The sequence below is a fragment of the Acinonyx jubatus genome, chromosome D4, assembly GCF_027475565.1.
Source record: "Acinonyx jubatus isolate Ajub_Pintada_27869175 chromosome D4, VMU_Ajub_asm_v1.0, whole genome shotgun sequence".
Classification (NCBI taxonomy): domain Eukaryota; kingdom Metazoa; phylum Chordata; class Mammalia; order Carnivora; family Felidae; genus Acinonyx; species Acinonyx jubatus.
Window position 1 is genome coordinate 61,236,706 of NC_069391.1, and position 22,377 is coordinate 61,259,082.

General features: G+C 39.5%; 1 protein-coding gene across 3 annotated transcripts in view; it reads left to right on the forward strand.

Annotated features, from left to right (window-relative positions):
- The window catches only part of GLDC (glycine decarboxylase), a 96,381-nt gene that overhangs the window by 5,815 nt on the left and 68,189 nt on the right, over nt 1-22,377 (forward strand). For all 3 annotated transcript variants that reach the window (XM_027047043.2, XM_053205126.1, XM_027047045.2), the window contains exon 3: nt 14,960-15,095. In XM_027047043.2, the coding sequence (XP_026902844.1) occupies nt 14,960-15,095 (136 nt within the window). The remainder of the gene's footprint in view (nt 1-14,959; nt 15,096-22,377) is intronic.

Here is a 22,377-nt window from a genome sequence, read left to right on the forward strand (position 1 = left end):
GTCTCTTACAATAGAATCTATCTTGTCCTTTTATTTTTGTCATGAATTCTTATTAGGCAGATGGCTGCGGATCTGATACCTTGGAAAGTCAGTCTATTGCCTAAATTGCTAAATGTTCATCGGCCATCTAGTATGTGCAAAGCACTGTGAGGAAAAATATATGAGTAAACATAATCACTCTCCTCAAGCTTATATCTTACCTTCTTAATATAAATATGCCAGTTAAAAAGTTAAACACAGTTAAAAAGTCCCAGGTGCCCTGAGAAGTTTGGATAAAATGCTGCGAGTATTCAGCAGTTGGATGGAGAAACGGGATTTCTGGAACAACATAAAGAGTTGAAATATATCTTCTCCAGTTAGAAGCAAAGACAATACCTTTACATTGACTATGTTCTTTTGGTGTGTAAATATACTTCATATAAGAAGGGAAAAATGCAAAGGAATAAAGGCAGTATCTTCACTGAGAACAGAAAATGGCAAATGCAGCATGAAAAGCATAATTAGGGAAGTATTTTAATGTTGTTGTAGTTCTGTTCATGGAATCTTAATCAGAATAATTATGTTAATCACTCAGGGATTCTAGTGTATGTTCCAACATGACAAAAGCAATTCTTTAGGTGTTCTACAAATTTAACTCAATTCTGACACTATCCACCTGGAGGTAGCATAATATGCTACAGATTAAGGACTCAATAACAAAACTGCCTCTTCTTCAGATGCCAATCCCAAGTCCACCTGTGCTTCTGACCAACAAGCTATAAATTGAAGGTTCCCACAATCCCCTTCATGGGTTTGATTAATTTGCTAGAGCAGCTCACAGAACTCAGAAACATTTCATATGTTTACCGGTTTATTTTAAAGGATATTATAAAAGATACAGATGAGTCACCAGATGAAGAGGTACATAGGGTGAGGTCCATAAGGGTTTTGAGCACAGGAGCTTCTTCCCTTGTGGAACTTGGGGTTCACCACCCTCTCAGCATGTGGATGCATTAGCCATCCTAGAAGCTCATCAAATTTTGTCTGAGATTAATCTGTAGCCTCCCACCCCCACCCCTTCCTCTCCTCAGAGGTCTGTGGGTGAGGCCAAGAAAATTCCCACCCTCTTATCACTTGGTCTTTTTAGGTCTTTCTAACCAGCCCCATCCTGAGGCTTTTTAGGGACACCACCCTAAAACACTTCATTAGCATAAATGTGACTTTTTACAAGGGCTTCTTATGAATAACAAAGGAATCCCATTACTCAAGAAATTCCAAAGACAAAGACCATATATAGTTTTTATTATTACCACAGGGATATTTCAGTTAAATATGTGGAGGTGTATCCCAATAGAAGTTGAGAAATGAAAATATTTTAAAAGGGATGTGTCCTGAAATAAATTATAATCAGTTTTTTCACTTTTTATATTTATTTTTTAAAGTTTTTATTTATTTTGAGATAGAACCAGTGAGGAAGGGGCAGAGAGAAGGGGACAGAGGATCCGAAACTGGCTCTGTGCTGACAGCAGATAACCCAATGTGGGGTTCAAACTCAAGAACTGTGAGATCAGGAATTAAGGCTGAAGTCATACACTTACTTAACTGACTGAGCCACCCAGCCACCCCAGTTTTTTCTCTTTTTAAAATTAGAATACAAAGTTGAAATCTCAGTCTTTATAAATTGACCATTTTTAGCATTAAAATGTTTGGGGCTTATTTATTGACATATAAAGGATACAAACATGTAAACATGCTGATGAGAGCCCAAATAAAATAGGTCCTGTGACTGGGACAAAGAACATAACATATAAAAACAACTTTTCCTTTTCATCTTGCTAATGGATAATGGAATTCGTCCAGCATCATCAAACATTTTATATAAATGAAATTGCTTATTGGGGCGCCTGGTGGTTCAGTTGGTTGAGTGTCTCTTGATTTAGGCTCAGGTCATGGTTTGTGGGATCAAGCCCTGACTCCAACTCAGCACTGACAGTGAGGAGCCTGCTTGGCATTATCTCTCTCTCCCTTTCTGTCTCTCCCCTACTCTCTCTCTCTCAAAATAAATAATAAAAATAAAAACAGTAAAGTTTAAATGATATTGATGGCGTGTGAGGCAGGTTGAGGGCAAAATACAAGCTAGCACCCCTCCCCCCCCAAGTGGGATTATGGGTGATACTCCTCAGGCACTTTTGGCTGCCCAAGTGATAAAGTTTTGGGGTAATGGGTTCGTGAGCTCTGGAGCTGAAGACCAAGAAAGAATTCTTGAAGAGGAAGAGCTGCACTATAAGTGCGGGGGTGGAGGGTGACCATTTTATGGAGTCAGGGGCAGTTTCCGAAGAGACTTTAACATGCTAAAGACTTTCTGGAGGCCTAGCTTTGTCCGGCTAAGGTTGTTTTTCCCTCTAGCAAAGCATTAACATTAAGACAGTAGGGATTCCTGGACTTTAGGAAATGATGGGATTGCCTCTTTCTGGTAAACTGGTGGAGATTCTTATCAGTTTACCATTTGGGTTTTTTTGTCCTTTCCTGTTTTGGGAGCCTAGAGTGTCCAAGGATTATCATACACAACCCACCTGGGGTGGGGAGGGTGCTGTTAGCCTGCACTTTGCCCTCAGCTTGCCCCATCCTCCCTCATCACAAGGACAAAGGAAAGGACAAAACAAATGGTTAAACTGATACAGAGTACACCAGTTTACTAGAAAAAGGCAATCCCATCAATAGCCTAATCGCCAGTAACCTGTAGACTGAGTTTCCTGGAGCCCTGACATCACCCCTCCATCGTGATATGGGGAACAAAGGAGAAGGAAATGGCAGATAAAACTAAATTTCCTTATAACCTGCAGCCCATTGACAAATACTTGTGGCAAGTATAAGAGTATAACATTTCTCCAGGAACTCCCTACTGTGTTCACGTTAATGCTTTGCTAGGGGGAGAAACAAATTTAGCTTGACAATAGCTAGGCCTCCAGTAATCTGTGAGTCTTTAGCATGTGGAAGTCTCAGCGGAAACTTGCCTGTGGACTTTACCTTCCCCAAATCCATGGTTTGTAACCAGTTACACTCCACAACCCCAGTGCAGTTCTTCCTGCCCACGGGTCCTGTCCCTGTGCTTCAATAAAATCACTTTTTTGCACCAGATGTCTTCAAGAATTCTTGGCCTTCAGCTCCAAACCCCACGAACCCCACCATCACCCCAGAAGGGCAAAGGGAGGGAGAGAATCTTAAGGAGGCTCCATGCCCAGTGCAGAGCTGGCCTCGGGGCTCTATCTCAGGGACTTGATCTCACAACCGCTGCTGCATGGGATATTTAACTGACTGAGCCACCCAGGTGCCCCTGAAATTACTTCTTTAAAATATTTTAAAAACTGACTTTTTGGTGGTGGGGGCTGGGGGGGCGGGGGAGGAAGCTACTATATCCTTTATCTCTTGCTGTATAAGAAGTTACTGTAAAACTCCATGGCTTAAATATTTATTGGACATTTATTATCCTCACTGTTTCTGTGGGTCAAGAATCCAGGAGCAGCCAAGCTGGATGGTCCTGGCTCAGAGTCTTTTATGATATTGCTGCCACATATTGGTGGATGCTCATCTAGGCCTGGAGGAGCCACTTGCAAGGTGGCTCACTCACAACTGCTGGCAAGTTGGTGTTGTCTGTGTGGGAGATCTTAGTTCATCCCCACATGAGTCTCTCCCAAGGGCTGCTTAAGTGTCTTCACATGACAGGTGAATTCCCCCGGAGCCAGTGATTCAAGAGAGAAAGAAAGCCAGGCAGAAACTATCCTTTTGATGACATAATCTTGGAATTCCTATAGCATCACTTAACACCACTTTCTATTGATTAGAATGAGTTATTAGGTCTGGCCTGAATTCAAGGGAAGGGGAATTAATGTTCACTTAAAAACGTGTGCTTTTTTTTTTTTTAATTTGAATATAGTTGGCACATAATGTTACATTAGTTTCAGGTGTACATCATAGTGATTGGACAACTCTATACATTCTGCTGTGCTTGCCACAAGTGCAGTCACCATACAGTGCTATTCCTTATATCATTGACTATATTCTTTATGCTGTGACTTTTATTCTCATGCCATACTCGTTCCATAACTGAGAGCCTGTATCTTCTGCTCCCCTTCACCCATTTTGCCCACTCCCTTCCCCTCCATCCCCTCTGACAACCATCAGTCAAATTTGTTCTCTGTATTTATAGGTCTGATTCTATTTTTTGTTTACTCATTCGTTTTATTTTTTTAGATTCTGCTAAAGAGTGGAATCATATGGTATTTGTCTTTCTCAGTCTGATTTATTTTACTTAGCATAATATATCCAAAACATAAAGAAGTTATACAACTCAATACTAAAAAACAATCAGATTAAATTAATCTGGGGAAGAGGACCTGAGTAGACATTTTTCCAAAGAAGAAATACAAATATCCAACAGGCATATGAAAAGATGTTCAACATCACTAATAATCAGGGAACTGCAAATCAAAACCACAATGAGGTATCACCTTATACCTGTCAGAATGGCTAAAATAAAAAAGACAACAAATGACAAGTGTTGGCAAAGATGTGGATAAAGAAAAAGGAACACTTTTACACTGTTGGCGGGAATGTAAATTGGTGCAGCTACTCTGGAAAACAGTATGAACTTTGCAAAGAAACTTCAAAATAGAAATGTCATATGATTCAGTAATTCCACTAGTGGGTATTTACTCAAAGGAAATGAAAACACTAATTTGAAAAGACACGCACCCCTATGTTTAGCACAGCATTATTCACAATAGCTAAGATATGGAAGTAACCTGTGTCCACTGATAAAATGAATAGGGAAGATGTGGTATATATGTGTATACATACACATACACACAGTGGAATAAAAAAAATGAACAGGGAAGACATGGTATATATGTGTATATACACACACACAAAATGGATGGGATCGTGCCATTTACAACAATGGAGGACCTAAGGGATATGCTATGTCTCCACCCTTTGAAAACAGGACTTAAAAAGAATGTACAGATGTATTTTTTTACTAGACTTAATTATTTATCTTGAAAAAAAAATTTTTAATGTTATTTTTGAAAGAGAGAGACAGAGACAGAGACCAAGCAGGGAAGGGGCAGAGAGAGAGGGAGGCACAGAATAGGAAGCAGGTTCCAGGCTCTGAGCTGTCAGCACAGAGCCCGATGTGGGGCTTGAACTCACAGACCGCGAGATCATGACCTGAGCCGTACTTGGCTGCCCAACCAACTGAGCCACCCAGGCGCCCCTAGACTTAATTTTTAGATCACTTTTAGGTTCGGAGAAAAATTAAGTGTAAGGCACAGAGTTCCCACATACCTCCTGCCTCGAGATAGCCTCCCCCATTATCAATATACCCCGCCCCCCAAAGTGATACAGTTGTCACAACTGATGAACCTCCATTGACACATCAACACCCAAGGTTCATAGTTTACATTAAGGTTCACTCCTGGTGTTGTACATTCTATGGATTTGGAGAAATGTATAATGATGTGTCTACCTCTATAGTATCATACAGAATAGTTTCACTGCCCTAAAAATATCCTGAAGACATTTTATTCCCCTGCAGACATTGAAAAAAAATTTTTTTTTTAATGTTTATTCAATTTTGAGAGACAGAGAGACAGAATGCAAGCAGGGGTGGGGCAGAGAGAGAGGGAGACATAGAATCTGAAGCAGGCTCCAGGCTCTGAGCTGTCAGAGAACAGAGCCCGACATGGGGCTTGATGACTTGAGCCAAGGTCAGAAGCTTAACTGACTGAGACACCCAGGCGCCCCTCCCTGCAGACATTTTTAAACTACCACATTCATCCAAATTAGCACATATTTCTATCATAAATTATAAATAATTTTATCTGTTACAATTATTCAATGTTATTAAAATGAAATCAGTCATATTGTATCACTATATTGTAAATATAGTGTTACTCCTAAGAACTATTCATGGTACACAGGTCCATTTGCCCATACACTAAATGTCCCCATCTACTCACCTTTGTCACCAATGGGTTATAAGCTATCATCAAAGCTAATTTTACAGCTTCCTCCATCTGCTTCCCTTTCTCATTTATTGGGAAGCTTCTATTGAAGGTAAGTTACCGTTTTAGGCACTGAGGGTAAGAATCAAGGGGTAAAGGATGATAAAGATATGACCCTGACTATAGGTTATAAATAATAGGGAGATAGATATTGAGTAGCAGTGAGATCTGTAAATTAGGAAGAATGCTTTGGCTGAAGTTAAGACATAAGCAGAGACACGGAGGTATAGAGCTAACATGGTTATTTTGATATGGTGAATGACCATGTATGTAGAATATCAGGCTGCCAAAAGGCATAGAAAAGGTATGGGGGGGCTCAGAGCCATGATAAAGGATTTATTTTTTCTCTCTAATGAGAAGATAATAACAGTTATTACAGAGGGAAGTGACATGACTGTGTTTTGCAGAGTGCCTCTGATATCAGAGGCAAGGAGACCAGCTGGGAGATTGTTGGAAAGTTTAGAGGTGAGATTTTAAATGTCCACCAAGAAATACTCACCAGGACAATATTAGATATGCAAGAAATTTACTGGGAGTGGGAACAAGAGAAGGCAGGGGAACCTTTAGACTGTGATGCAGATCTGACCCTGGTGGAAAGGGAGAGGGATGGAAGGAGAAATGGCTAGGAAACTCTTAGACTGCATCACAGATCTAAGAAACTTTTGGTCAGTCCAAATGAGAGTCCTTGAGTCAAAGTTGCCCATGGGAGGGGGTCCCACAGCTTGCAAGAATGGGCCTGCATTAGTTCTCTTGCTGTTGTTAGTAATTGACTGGGAATAGCCTATGGGGATTATGGTTTCAGTATAAACATGGTGGTTGATCCAGAGACGCAGCAGGCGGACTGTCAGTCAATTTCTAGGCTGAATGTCTTGAGGTGATGTAATCTTATTAAGAGAAGGAACAGGAGAAGAAGAGCGTACTGGAGGAAGTAGAGATTATGCTCTTGTTTGAGCAGAATTGTGTTTGAGGTGTTCATGGAACATGCATTTGGAAATGTTGAAGCAATAGTCAGAAACATGAGTCGAGAGATGGAGTTCCAGATTTCGTGAGTCTTCTAAATGAATTCATGGGAGTGAGATTTCCTAGAGATGGAATATGGGAAGAAATGTGGAAGCCAGGATGTTGGGAAATAGAGCATGTAAAAGGGAGGCAGAACAGTCTGAGGAGAAATAATTCCAAAGGCTGGAGGTAGGGTGTTCTGTGCCCTATTGTCATATTCTGGACCTTTCTTAGGCATAAAAGGGAATAAAGTCCACCTGAGGGTGTAAGGACATTCTGAAGTAAGTGTTGAGAGGTTGCCTGTCTGATGATCTGAGTAAGAGACAGGAAGTGGGAGACTGAACATTAAAGAAAAGTGGGAAGGTCCAGAATAGCTATTGTGAACATCTGTGTAGGAAGAAACCTCATAATTTTACACACACATAAACAGTATTTTTACAAAAATGTAAACAATTTTAGTAAGGATGCTCAATATCTAGAGCATCAACATACTGATTAAGCAATGAAGAAATACAATTTCTGAGATTCTGAAATTATTGCATTAATGAGTTAATGTAGTGCATTATTTCACAGAACTTGCTTAATAGCTGAATTTCCATTTATAAACGTTTCTCTGAAGCCCAAACTTTTAAGGATGCAGTTGAACTAAATGTGAGAACAGTTTGTGCATTGATTTGTCATCATGGGATTCTGTGATGGGTGATTATTTATTGTGAATATTGAGCTACCTATATGTGGGAGTTTAGGTGAGTTTTCATTGCAACACCTTGATCCACCCATATTTTCTGAGCACTTACTATGTGCCTAGCAACCCGCTATGCCCCTGCTCATAAAGAGATTATAATTTAGTGGGTAAGGTTCTGGGTTGGACTATAAACTTCTCCCTATGCCTATTCCTTTGATCTATAAAAAATGATCTCTTTCCTGCAAGCATGTTAAATTGTTTGAATTGGACTCCTAGAACATATTCTTCCCTTGGTTTTGTTCTGCTGGCTATAACAATGTCCCCGCAAGGCAGCAATGAGGAAAAACAAATAATCCAGGACTTGCACTCTGATTCTGATTTCAAATTTACCATTTGGCCTGATTACATAGGTAAACTGGTATTCCAGATAAATATGAATTGTAATGTTTCTCTGTATATTTCTTTAAAAAATGTTCATATATTAAACGAAAAGATGTGGTGGAGGAGGCCTCTCACAGAAAGTAGTGTGACCCAAGACTGAGGAGAAAATAAGAGACATGGTGCCCCTTCTCTTCACCTCCCCACTGTGGGATGTTCTGGTTTTCTTACAGCTAGTAGTAAGATCTTGAGTCTTATATGTTTTGAGTGAATAAGAAGAGCTGTAGGGGAAGAGCTGTCTCCTGTGGAGACAAGGGACCAAGGAGCCATTGCAAACAAAGATTGAACTTGCCTCAGCTCCTTTTGACTTTGGAGGTACCTGCTGGATGGCTCTAACCCCTGAAGGTAATGAGGGTCTGGGTGTGATGGTGTGTTAATTAACTTAGAAAGAAGATGGGGAAGAACCTGGCAGGATTAGGGCCAAGTGGATCAGAGCCCCAAGTCAGGCCTGCATGGTGCTGTCCCAACCACATCTTGTCATGTAGGGTGGGTGTCCCTCTGCCAGTCTCAAAGAGTTTCCAATTCAAAGAGTTTCCATGCATTTTTCTACACTACACAGAGCTTATGAATTGGTTTACCTTCCTGGAATAAAGAGATTCTGTAATTCACAGACTTTGGTTGTGAAACTATCTTTCATTGGTGGGGAGGAAACTTGACAAGAGGGAGTAGGGTTTATGGGCTGGGTAAGTGGGTTGAAGCCAGGGTGTTATGGGGGAGGGAGAGGGGTGCTGCAAATGATTAGGTGATGCTACCGAAAGGCTACAGATTAGCATGGAATTTGTATACAAACTCCAGCTTCCATTCAGAAAATCCAAAAATGTCCTGACAAATGCTATCTGAATATTCATGGTCTGTTTATCTTGATTGAGACCTTCCACCCTACCCAATTGTTTTCTGAGCAGCTTTGAAGCCAAGGATCTGCAGGTTGGCAAGAAAAATATGCTAAGGCATTCTGTGTCTTAACATGCTGGCCCCAGCTTTCCCCTTCAGTCTCTGGCAGAAAAAGGTCTTTCTGGGCAAATTCAAATATGACTGTGTTGGTTTTCAGTCCTGATGATTTCCTTGGCGACCTTTCCTGAGTATCTTGCCAAGTACACGAAGGGCAGGGAGTGGGAGGGAGGCTCCGACACTGGTTGAGTGACTGTTCTGCGTTGGGTGCTGCTGAATTTCTCGGAAAATGCTCTGTGGACTTTTGGCCACTGTGGCAACTGATAGGTGTCTGCGTTCATAGATTTCACCAAGAAGGATTTTGTTCTGCACATAACATTTTAATTTAATTTTTAGTTTTTGAGTATTATAGAAATATTGTCCAAAATTTTAAAACAAAGATAAATAGGAAAAAGCAAGACCCCTTCAGTCTCCTCTTATTAGTTTCTTGAGAATCATGCAAGAGATATTGTTAATAGATTGCATATACATATGTATTCTCTTTTTAATATAAATGGCAGAATCATATATACTCTCAATGGAAACTTATGCCTAATATTTTTAGATTGTCAAAAACCAGAAGCAAAGCATGGATACATTTTTTTCATATAACTGACACAAAAAGTAATCATGGGATTATGTGTTAGGGGTGATAGGTTAAAGCATAAGAGGGAACTGTGTGTATGCATGTGTTTTGAAGCCACAAGAATATTAACCCATACAGCCTGCCTGTCTATTCTAATGATATTTTTCCAATTTTTGTCAAAATTCACACACATGAAAAATTATAATCTGGGCCTAGAGTGCACTGAGTATTTAATAGCTAAATTAGTTTATTCCTGTTAGAAAGTATTTATTTAGTGTAGTGGTTAGTACAAAGCCCTCCTTGATATTTTATGTGCTGGTGACAGAAGGGAGTCACTATTGGAAAGTCTCTTACGTGGAATTATGTAACAAGAAAGTGTTCATTCTGAATTTTGCAAAGAGGAACAGCAAGAGGAGCAGTGTGAAACCCACCTGTAGATTCTTAGGGACTCAGGGCTCAGGCCACTGAACTCTGTTCTTGGTACATTAGAACCAGGGCATTATGCAATGCTCAGAGGCAGACTAGTAAACAAGGTCAGAAGCAGGGTTTGTTCCATAAGAAAAGAATTTACTGCTTGAATTCCTGAAGGATTGCCTGGGGACTTTCATGGCTGGGGGTGGGGAGGGGCACAATAGTGAGACTAGCTGCTCCCCTGGGAGGCTATAGGCAAGCATTTGAAGAATGACACTTGTCTCCAAGTGTTTCTTAATGGATACTCCCTTTCTCTTTCTGTCTCATTTCCCCCCTAGTTTCACTGCCATTATCATTAAGGAAAACAGTTACTGGAATTGGGTCTGGTTACAGAAGGAAGCTGTTTTTGTCACATTGGAAGGAAGAGTGAGGAATGTGCACTGTTGTGGGGTTTGCTCTGGGGGAGATGGAATCTTTTACCTCTCTGTCTTGTCCACAGAGTTCTCCTTGGGCCATGCTGCCCAAGGTTTGGATGGCACAACTGCCTCTTTATAATGCTTCTCTTACTAGGTAGGGTGAAAAGACTGCCACTTTACAGTTATAGATCCTACACTATTTTCCCTAGAAAGGAATTCTGTTCCAAGAGAGAAAGGAATCTAAATCTAGTGTGAAGTGCAGTGGTAGATTTGCATGCTTAGGATTTTGGCTTTTATTTAGACCAATCATGCCCCAAAACTTGCCCTTAGAGACTGATTCTGCTAGGTTCCATTTGAGATAGGTTCAGTAGGTAGATCTCTAATTGTGGACCTTTCCTCTTTTCTCCTTTTCTCAATGTCCATTGGATCTTGGTTGGCATCATTTAACATAGTAATTCAAACTCTGGACTCCTAAATACATGGGGTTGGCTCTTTTGCTAATTGGGCCAAAGTGAGATTTCATTAGTGGGTATGAGAAATGGTGAGCAGTGAACAGACATTTGAAACAATTCAGGCACTTACCCACTAAGCTGTGTGTCTGGGAATGTTTTTTATGATATGTGACTGATGCAGCCTGAGGTCTTGATTTTATCACAATAAAGGAGCAGCTTTGTTCTTCAAGTCACAAACTGCCTTGGTCTCCAGGTGGGAAGTGTCTTCAGGATGAACAATGGATGAGAGAATGAGAAAGACTTCCACACCATTCTCACTTTGAAAAGTGTGGCCAAGTAACTACCCTACTCTTGATGTCTCAGCAGTGTCAATTAGCTTGGTGTACATTCTATTAACTCACTTTCTTCCCAAGAGAAGGTAAAATTGGTTGTAAAGACCAGCTATGATGAGAGCCAAATGGGGAACATTTGTGTTAGCCCCAAGCTGAATAGTGGTAGAGCACATGAGTGCTTTGGCAGTTTGGTCCAGTGAGGACTAGAATAAATCTGTTATAGGATTAGAAACTTCATTGTCTCAAGTTTGATCATTTTCATGCTCTGGGTATTGTGTGTGTGTGTGTGTGTGTGTGTGTGTGTGTGTGTCTAGTGTGTAAGAGAGAGTGGCAGTTATGAAGGATGCTGATAATGTATCTGGAGACCCCAAAATCTCAGCTAGAATGGTGGAGGGATCTGATTTTTCCTTCTGCAGGAAAACCCATTCTCTCATACCTCTTAGCAGAGCTGTCCAGGGTAGAGCCAGTGGGTGCCTCAACTAGAGCCCAGCTCCCCTCTTTCCAGCAGCCTCTGCCACTCAAGCCCTGGTCCTGTCCTGGCCATATGCCTTAAACAGTTAGGAAAAGAAGACATGAACCCAGACTAGCCAGGTACCCACTGGCACATTCCACATCAGTTCAAGGTCTTCAGATAGATATCTATATCCCTTATAGCTGCCATTATGCCTTACACACTTGAATGAAACACTTGAAGAAATTTAAAGGCCCACTGGCATAAGTGAAGAGCAAAATAATTAATTATAGAGAAGAGCCAGAAGCATAGAAGTTACTAGCCAAGAGAGCTCCAGATGAAAAATTACAGGAGCAGAGAGGGGTAGTACTCAGTTGACTGCAGCCATGTTATTATGTCTCTGGGGTTCCTCTTCCTGCAATTCCCATTAATTCACTTGATCCTCAGTCCAATTTTTTAAGGGGGGGAGAAACTTTAATCACTAAAATAAGAAAAAAAGTCAAGCTTGAGAAGCAAGGCTTGTTGATCCTATAGTGCTTCTGTCATTACATGGTGATGTGTTGCTCTATATCCACATTTCCCTTTTCTTACAAGGACACCAGTCATTGAATTAGGGCTGACCCTAATATAGCCTGAGTTCATCTTAACTTGATTACATTACTGAAACCCTATTTCCAAATGAGATCACATTTACAGGAATCGGGGGTTAGGACTTCAACATCTTAGGACACAGTTCACAGGACTTCTTTGCCCATCTCCCTCCTGGACTAATGTACTGGCTTCTTACCATACCTCCCTGTTTCCAGGGTCTCCTCTCTGACCTAGGCACAGTATCATTACAATTTTCTTTCTATAATGTAGAGAAGATCATATTATTTAGTACTCTGTTACTCCTAAACATTAAACTCTTGATTTGACAGATAAAGTCCTTCACAGACTGTTCTCATTTGGATGCTAGACATTTGTCCTCATGACATAATATGGAAAAGGGACCCGTCCCTCTTTTAAAGGATCTTAATTGAAGCTGGCCTTGCTGAATAGTGGGCCCGCCAGGCACTGCTAGTCTATCCCAGCTCCTAATGGACTTCTCAATCACTCTATCCTAAGACTTTGGTAAGTGATTGGATTTCTTGCATAATTGCTAAGGATGCTCTATCTCCTCAGATATTGGTTTATTGAACTTCACATATTCCTAGACTTTCAATGGAATAAGGCAAGGTTGTCTATCATAAGTCAGTTGAATGATATTTACTCATGTAACAAAACTGTCTTCTCTTGGTGCACCTGGGTGGCTCAGTTAGTTAAGCACCCGACTTCGGCTCAGGTCATGATCTCATGGTTTGTGGGTTCAAACCCCGCGTCAGACTCTGCTGACAGCTTGGAGCCTGTTTCAGATTTTGTGTCTTCCTTTTTCTCTGCCCCTCCCCTGCTCGTGCTCTGTCTCTCTCTCTCTCTCAAAAATAAACAAATTAAGAAAAAAACCCTGTCTTCTCTTTCTTTAACTTAGTCTGGCAAAATGATACATTTCTTGTAAATATATTTCTTGTGAAAGCATGTGGAGTGGGAAGGTAGATTGGAGGGTAAAAGTGCTTTCTTTGAGGATAAAGGAGTAATGAGAGTAATATTCACATAGAGTTCAGAAAGGTTAAAAGAAAGTGAAGCATCCTTCTAGCCAGTTGGCCATTTTAGAGATGGTTGTATATTTTTCTCTGATATAGTAACAATAAAATCAGATAATTCTAAGATGTAAGTGACTGAGTCCCTGAGAAGATCTTAAAAGAGCCAGACATTTGCCCAAGTAGTTAAATTTTTAGCAGCATGATGCATCTATATGCAGAAGGGCAGAGAAAGAACCATGTAAGGTCATTTGTATCTGGAAACTATTAGTATAAGTGCTGTACCTGTAGCAGGTCTGTACCTGGGCCAGTAGGGAAAGTGTAGAATCTGTAGTTAGATAAACTGGGTTGTAACCATTCAATTTAAAAGTCATGTAGCCTTGGGCCAGTGATCCTGTTCATGCCTTAGATTCCTTAGCTGCATGAAAAGCATTTGGTGCAATTCTTGGCAAAGAGTAATGCTCAAATGTCAGATGCGATTATTATTTTGCTATTATTATATGAATGACCCCAAATAGGGTCGCACCTGTACCAAACACTTTGTACTTCCTTTTCAATTATCTAAATGCTCTAATGGGAATTCTGGTTAAGACTGCATCTTTTATGGGGTGCCTGGGCAGCTCAGTTGGTTAAGCATTCTACTATCACTCAGTTCATGATCTCACATTTCCTGAGTTCAAGCCCCATATGGGGCTCTGTGCTGACAGCTGGGAGCCTGGGGCCTACTTCGGACTCGGTCTCTCTCTCTCTCTCTCTCTGTCCCTCCCCTGCTCGCACTCTGTCTCTCAAAAATGCATAAACACTAAAAACATTTTTTTTAACTACATCTTTTATGACAACTAATATTTTACACTGTTGGGTGAAGAGCTTTTTATAAGTAGCCCTTTCAAGGGTGCCTGGATGGCTCAGTCGGTTAAGTGTCTGACTCTTGGTTTTGGCTCAGGTCATGATCTCATGGTTCGTGAGTTCATGCCCCATGTCAGACTCTGCGCTGACAGCTCAGAGCCTGCTTGGGATTCTCCCTCCCCCCCACCCTCTGCCTCTACCCTGCTCGCACATGCTGTCTCTATCTCTCTCAAAATAAATAAATAACCTTAAAAAAATAAATAAGTAGCCCTGTCAGTGATACAAAGGGAAAAGCATCAGGGTTAGTAGGGGAGTTTTAGAGAAAAATATAGGTCATGTATTTTTAAGACTTATGCCAATATTGGTATAAGGCAATTTAAAAGGGAAAACAGTACTTTACTAAGAGAAAACTGAATTTTTATTTGGTGTAAATACCACAGAAATGTAAAGGAACCAGAGGAAAGTTGGAATGAGGCAAGTATTAAAATTGGGTAATTCTAACAAAGCCAAAAAAGGGGAGCCAAAAAAAAAATTGTGATGAACCAACTTTGAGGAGTAATTGAGTACTATTTTGTGGATTTTTGAGATTTCTACATTTAGTCCTTAGTGTTGTTAAGGGATTGATTCTTATATTTTCCAGATAGCTGTTTTCATATATAGGGTATATATATTCAAATGAAATAAAGGTCTTCAACTATAATTAAAGCTCTCTTTTGCGATATTTTTTGCCTATAATATTTCTCTCTTTCTTACAATCAGGTGAAAATGAAATCCTTACAACTCTGCATGCCATTTCCAGCAAAAACCAGATCTGGAGATCGTATATGGGCATGGGCTATTATAACTGCTCTGTGCCACAGACGATTTTGCGGAACTTACTGGAGAATGCAGGATGGTAATGTATTAGTTGATTGAATACAGGAGTACTGTGTTTTGATTTGCATTATTCCCCTCCATTTTCCCATGCCCTCCTCCCCCTTGGAGCATCAGAACTTATACACTAACACCTACACTCCTGTGTTGTCTCTAACCTCCAGGAACCTACCTGGCTTTCTCTGGTTCGGGAAATTTCCTTACTTAAATGTAAAGAAAATGTTGAGGTTCTTCCCACTTTTATTCCCTTAAAACATTCTAGAGCTCTAAAATGTCGATGGTGTTAATCTGTTCCAATATAATGTTCATTCTGTCTTTGTAAGCACATTGAGCAAGATATCAACTTGTAGGTGGACAGATTCAGGGCTTTATTCTTCGGAGACACTGGGATTTTAAGGTTATGTCTTTTTTTTTTTTTTTTTTTAAGCCTATGTCTGAGCTTACTCTGTGAGTCTGAATCTTAGTCCATTGCCTTCTCAGGATTTTAGGAGTGTCCTTTACCTCCTTCCCCAATATTCTGTGTTCATAATCAATGGCAAAAGCAGACATAGTATTAGGTAAATGGAGATTAAAATATCAGCTTCGTTATTTAACACTTTGTAGCGAAAGAAAACACATGTATTCTGTGAACAGGCTCTTCTAGAAACAGTAAAAGAAGGGATGGAGCTGCACATACTCAGTTGCTTGCTCTGTTCTTATCTCACCAATTAGGAAACTCATTCCTATTCTAGGGGTGTGCGTGCTAGTGTGTGTGTGTGTGTGTGTGTGTGTGTGTGTGTGTGTGTGTTCCCCTGTTCTGCCCACTCTTGCTGCTACTGTTTGCACAACTCTGAAAGTGTTTCCCCAACACTTAAGGAAAACACCCAAGTCCACATCCGTGCTATTTTGCTATTTTCCGTTGCAGTTGGCTGTATGATAGGAAGAACAAAACAGAGGTTCACATCTCAATACTAAATAAGAAAACACCTTGGATATTTCTTGATAGGCAGAGGTCATGGCTCCAGAGGAGCCTGAGAGCAGACCAGGCCATCTGCTGCTTCTGCCCAGTGGGAAATATTATCTGACTATAGAGGAGGAAAGATGGGGATGCCTGGGCCTTTCTTTCTCTTGGTTTTGGATCACTATCATCGCATACACTTTATTTGAAGTATGAATGTTTGAATATGAAATTGTATTTCAATTGATGTCTCAAAAGGCATGTATGCACTTTTTTCTGGTGTAGAAACAAGTGTGGAGGCAATGATAATTCCCAGATGACTTTTTTTTTGAGTTAGTTGCTGTAAGAAATAACTTTTTTTTTTTTTTTAATTATGTAGGCACGTATAACAAGTATGCCGATGCCATTTCTTTGGCCCATAAGTATAGCTGTACTTGAGTTTTATAAAACATCAAATATAAATAACCTGAAACTGTAATAATACACAATTGGCTTCTTACACAGACATACCAGGAAGTACAAGCTGAAAAATTGAGTAAATTAACATGGTTTTACATTAATATATATAGTGCCAGTTAATATTTAAAAATAAGTTTCAAGGGGCACCTGGGTGGCTCAGTTGGTTAAGGGTCGACTCTTGATTTCAGCTCAGTCACGATCTCAGGGTTGTGAGTTCAAGCTCTGTATTGGGCTTTGCACTCACAGCATGAAGACTGTTTTGGATCCTCTGTCTCCCTCTTTCTGCTACTACACTGCTCAATATCTTAGTAAATTATAAGAAAAAGGCAATCTTATCAAAGCCTAATCTCTAGAAACCTATTTACTCAGTTTCCTGAAGCCCCAATTTCACCCTCCCCTCCATAGTGATATGGAGAACAAAGAAAAGGAGGAAATGGCAGATAAAATTGAATTTCCTAGGGCGCCTAGGTGCCTCAGTCCTTTAAGCCTCTGACTTCAGCTCAGGTCATGATTTCACAGTTCTGAGTTCAAGTCCCATGTCAGGCTCTGTGCTGACAGCTCAGAGCCTGGAGCCTGCTTCAGATTCTGTGTCTCCCTCTCTCTCTGCCCCTCCCTAGCTCACACACACACACTCTCTCTCTCTCTCTCTCAAAAATAAAAAAAAAACAGTAAAAAAAATTTTAAAAACAAGTTTCAATGCTTGGCACTTGATGATATAAGAGGTAACTTTAATTTCTATTACTACCAATTATCATGTGAGGATAGAGCAAGCAATTGCCTCTACAATTCAAAGGTAATTATAGCAAGATGTAAAGATTGTCTTTTAGGTTAGCATATGTAAAAAAATCAACTTTAGTAAAGGGAAGGTAGGCTTCTCTATGGGAAATCATAAGTTGCCCCAACGTGAGCTTTTGAAATACCAAAGGACATGCTCCACAGCAATAAATTTTAAATTTAATTTGAATTCTCAGTGATCAGAATTCTCATTTCTATATAATGGCTTTATATAAGTGGCTCTTTACCCGCCACCCTAGGACAGACTATTGAGACATTGATTAATCCATTTTTTTTACCTTAAAAACAAATATGTAACCCTCATACCCCCCAAAAACTCAGGAGCTGCCAAAAAATGTACTGTTTTGTTGTAGTCAGCACATGAAGATAGGGCCCTCTGTGGGAGGGAAAGAGCTAACTTCTGAGCACCAGTTAGCAAAACCAGATGAGTTCACATTCCTTTCTGATTTTTGTAATTTTTCATTTCCCTGATTCCACTGAGATCCTGCTCACTCCCTCCCTACCCCCTCATTCTCTCCTTAAAACATCGAGCTACCTCTTGTACACATACCACACCACATACATGCACATATGCACACACACATACAAAGATGCAGACCCATCTAAGAATACAAATTTTTTGACAATTTTGGCATTTTGAAAATGTCCTACTTAAACTTTGCACAAAGTGTTCTTAGCACCAGGAATAAACCTGCTGTGGCTACTGTTTATGACATGGGAACTTATACTTGCCTGCATACCACCCACAAGCATAACTGGTTTCTGTGTGTTTGAGTCTGTGAGGGGCTGGAGGTGTGTTTCGCTATCAGTACAGATGACAGTTATCTGCTGCCTCAAGTCCAGACCTGTAGTTCTGAGGAAAAAGGCATTTGTGCGGGTCAGCACAGAAGTTATCCTGCATGTATGGGAGCACAGCACCTTTGCATCATTTTCTGCTTTTGCATGAATGCAAAGCAGACCTGGTTGCTCAGAGTGCTTTGTCCTAGATGCAGTTACTTGTGTCCCATCATTATAGGCGCCAGATCCCTGGCCACAGCTTTTAGTTTGAACATGCTCCATTCCTTCATTAGTAAGAGAACAGGAAAGAACTATCAAAGAGGTAGAGTTGTTTGTGTTTTGTTGTTGTTGCTTTGCTTTTGGTATGTGTGAGAGAATGTATTTGCATTGCTGAGGCATGTTTTCCACTATGGTTTTGATAAAAGTTTGAATGATAAACTCCAAATGCAAATGGTCTGTCTCTCTTTCCCCTTACAAAATAAGCCTCAAAAGTACATGAATGAGCTTCAGCATTTCTGAATAGTGGCCAGGGTCCTTCACTCTTGGTGGCCATAGAGAATATTCACCATATTGCTTCCTGGCTGTGAGTGGATGTGTTAATTTACTTTAGGAGCAGCCAGGATTTGTTTGTGCTTTTCAGTCCTGGTTTTTGGGCACATTTTACATATTATTCTTTTCCATTTACTGAAAGCGGATTTGAATCACAGGGTAATATTGTACCTCACCAGCACTGATAGAGAGGGCTGTGCACATGAGATTTCACATTATCATCCTTCTGAATGGTTTCCATAGAGACGGAGCCAACAAATTCCGGTAACGTGAGGTGAAAATAAATGGACAACATAGCTTCAAAAGAATACAAACATTGGGGCTCTTACAAGAAAATTTACATCAGGTCCAGAATTTTATTTTCTGGGGTCCACTGCTACAAATCTTTTACTGCTGATAACATCAGTAACTAATATAAAAAAAAACATATATTTTTTGTACCTATTTCTGTTTTGTGTAACTTTGGCACTGGGATTAAAATGATAGAATCTAATGAATGTTTGTCCTACCTCAAAACCCACCATCATCTTCTTTCTCAATTCTATGAGGAAGTCACAGCCCCAAATCATGAAAATACTGATTATTTTGAATAAATGTTAATGCCAAGTTGAATATATCAAACATCCTGTTTGAGCCAGACAAATGCCTTCTTGGATGTGCAGATACTTTAAAAAAAAAAAAAAATTAAAATACAACAAGAAACAGAAATGAATTCAGTTAAATAGTCAGTTGAAATATAGAAAATGTAGAAGCACCTGGTTGGCTCAGTTGGTGGAGCACACAACTCTTGATCTTGAAGTTGTGAGTTTGAGCCCCACATTGGGTGTAAAGATTACTTAAAAATAAAACCTTTAAAAAAGAAAAGAAATAAAGAAAAATGTAGATTACAGACACACTTTCTTAATCAGTGTATTTTGTCTAATTGAAGCATGTATTACAGCAGGCCCCGTGTTAACATTTTTCCCCTGAAATGAGGGTTTTCTAGTATCCTTGGGCCTCAGACTCACTGAACTGAATTTTTTAAATAGATGCTTGTTAAGACCTTTGATGCCAGTTATTTCAGTACTGTAGAAAATGTGTAGACTATAAAGGAAGTTCACAAGTAAAAGAAGTGGGATCATATGTTATTTTTTTGCAAGAAAAAATTATATCTCTCTACCTTTAGCAGTGCTAGTTAGCATCAGCCCAAGTTTGGGCTTATGAAGTGATGAGCACAGTGAGAAAAGATGAGCAAGGGAAGAGAATATTAAATCTCAAAGTCTCTTATGAAAGGAACAGCACAGTCTCTGGTATGAAGGACTGTGCTTGGGAGGTATGGGGTTTTTTCCTGCAGGTAATGGGGAGACATCCCCATTTAAGCAAGGAAGTCAAATACAGCACACATCTGCACCACAGATATTCAATAGTTTCCTGTTCTAAGGACAGCATCAGGGCAGTAAGGCGATAAAGAACAAGCGGTGGATATAAGGCATTGGAAGGAAGACTATGGGAATTAATCATTATTTGAGCTCAAAAAAACTGTATTTTCTACCTTGAGAATTGGCAGAGTACCTCTGAAGGAATAAGAATATTCCGGAAGAGAAACTAGTTTGTTTGGGGGATCTAGTTGGAGGAAGAATAGGCAATGTGAGGCTGACACAAGATGTGATAAATTTCCAGGGGGAGAAAAAAAAACTTTCCAAGTAGAAATATCTAATAATATCTGAGTAGAACTATATGTAAATCCTCTTAAAGATCAAAATAGGGGAAAAACACAACTTTTCAAAACAACTAACATTTAGGTAGGATTTTACCGTTTCCAAATACTTTATATATATTAATCTCCTTTGAGTGCAAAGAAAACATGATATAGGTGATGTTATCACCAAGAGAAATTGGCAGAGAGATTTAGTTACTTGTCCCAGTTCACAGGTAGTAAGTTAAAGAATTAAGGTTGAAACCCAGGGCATATTAATATTTAGTGTCATGATAATGCAGAGAAATCTGTGAATCATTATACTACTTAAGAGTACATACAGATATGTTCTTTCTGGAGAGGGACATGGCAATATATACTGAGAACCTTAAAACTAATTTTCATATACAATTCAAAATTCCACTTTTAAGAAATTATCCAAAGGAAATAAGACAAAGAGAAGGCTGTTCACTGTTATGCTATTTCTAATATTTAAAACACAAAGCAATATTTAATTTGAAGGGAATTTATGGTAAATAAAATGATTTAATACCACATAACAATTAAAATTATGTTGTAGAATAATGAAGTTATTAGAAATTGTCCATGGAATAATGTTAATGAAAATCAGTATAGAAAAAATCAGTATAGAAAATCAGTATTTTCTAAAATCAGTATAGAAAAATTTACAGGAGCCTACCGGGAAGGGTCCGAGATAGGGTCACCTTTAGGGGTCAGGAAGGAAGGGCTTGGTCCTGGCAGCCGCAGCACGAGGTGGTTCGAGATTCTGCCCGGGATCGGCATCATGGTAGTGTGCTTGGTCATCCCTGGCATGAGCCACTGCGTACATCCAAAGGTTCTGTAACGAGGGCAAGGAAAAAAGGGTTGCCTATTATCCGTATCAGTGGAGTCTGATGCAAAGAGATAGGCACATCTCTGGAGTTAATCGTTACTATGTGTCACAGTGTTTGGAGAATATTGATTGAAGAAGCCTTTTCCTGACTGATGAAGAATAATTCAGTTATGCTCATCTACCCTTTCTAGAAGGTTATGCAGTGTATCAATGTAGTACATAATAAAAACAAAAAAAGTAAAATTAAAAAAAGAAAAAGAAAAATGTACATAGGGCATAGTCTTACTTTAAATATAAATATGGGGGCACTTGGCATGGCTCAATAGGTTAAGCATCCAACTCTTTATTTTAGCTCAGGTCATGATCTCACGGTTTTGTGGGGTTGAGCCCCATGTCAGGCTCTGCCCTGACAGTGTAGAGTCTGCTTGGGACTCTGCCCCTCCCTGGTCGTTTGTACTCTCTCTCTTTGAAAATAAAAATTTGCTATTTTTTTAAATGTTTATTCATTTCTGAGGGAGAGAGAGAGAGAGAGAGAGGCAGCGTGAGTGGAGGAGCAGAGAGAGAGAGAGGGAGACACAGAGTCCAAGGCAGGCTCTAGGGTCTGGGCTGTCAGCACAGAGTGTGATGATGCGGGGCTCAAACTCACAAACTGTGAGATCATGACCTGAGCCAAAGTTGGTCATTGAACCAACTGAGCCACCCAGGTGCCCCTGAAAATAAACATATATATATATATATATATATATATATATATATATATATATTTATAATATATATCTCATATATGTATATATATGAGTTAATTTACTCTCTCATATATATGATGTAGAAAAGGGAGTAAATTAACCGACTGGTAATCTCACAATGTATACATATATATCAAATGATTACATTGCATACTTTAAATACATACAGCTTTGATTACCTCAATAAAGCTGGAGAAAAAAGAATTATAAAGAAAAGTCACAAATCAACAAGAGACAGACAACACAACAGAAAAATGGACAGCATAATAGTTGAGTGTGCCTGTCACAAAAGAGAAAAAGAAAAAACACAGAAAAGAAATGTATGTAAATGTTAACTATTATAACAATGGAGTTTTGGGATAATGAGTGATTTTATTTTTTTGACAGTTGACTGAGTTTTTCACTTTGTACAATGAAAAGGTGTAAGGTTGTAAATTCTTGATATATAAAGTGATTAATAAATGGTAGCAGAGGTCTTTAATATTCAGAATACAAAATAAAAAGGAAGTAAAA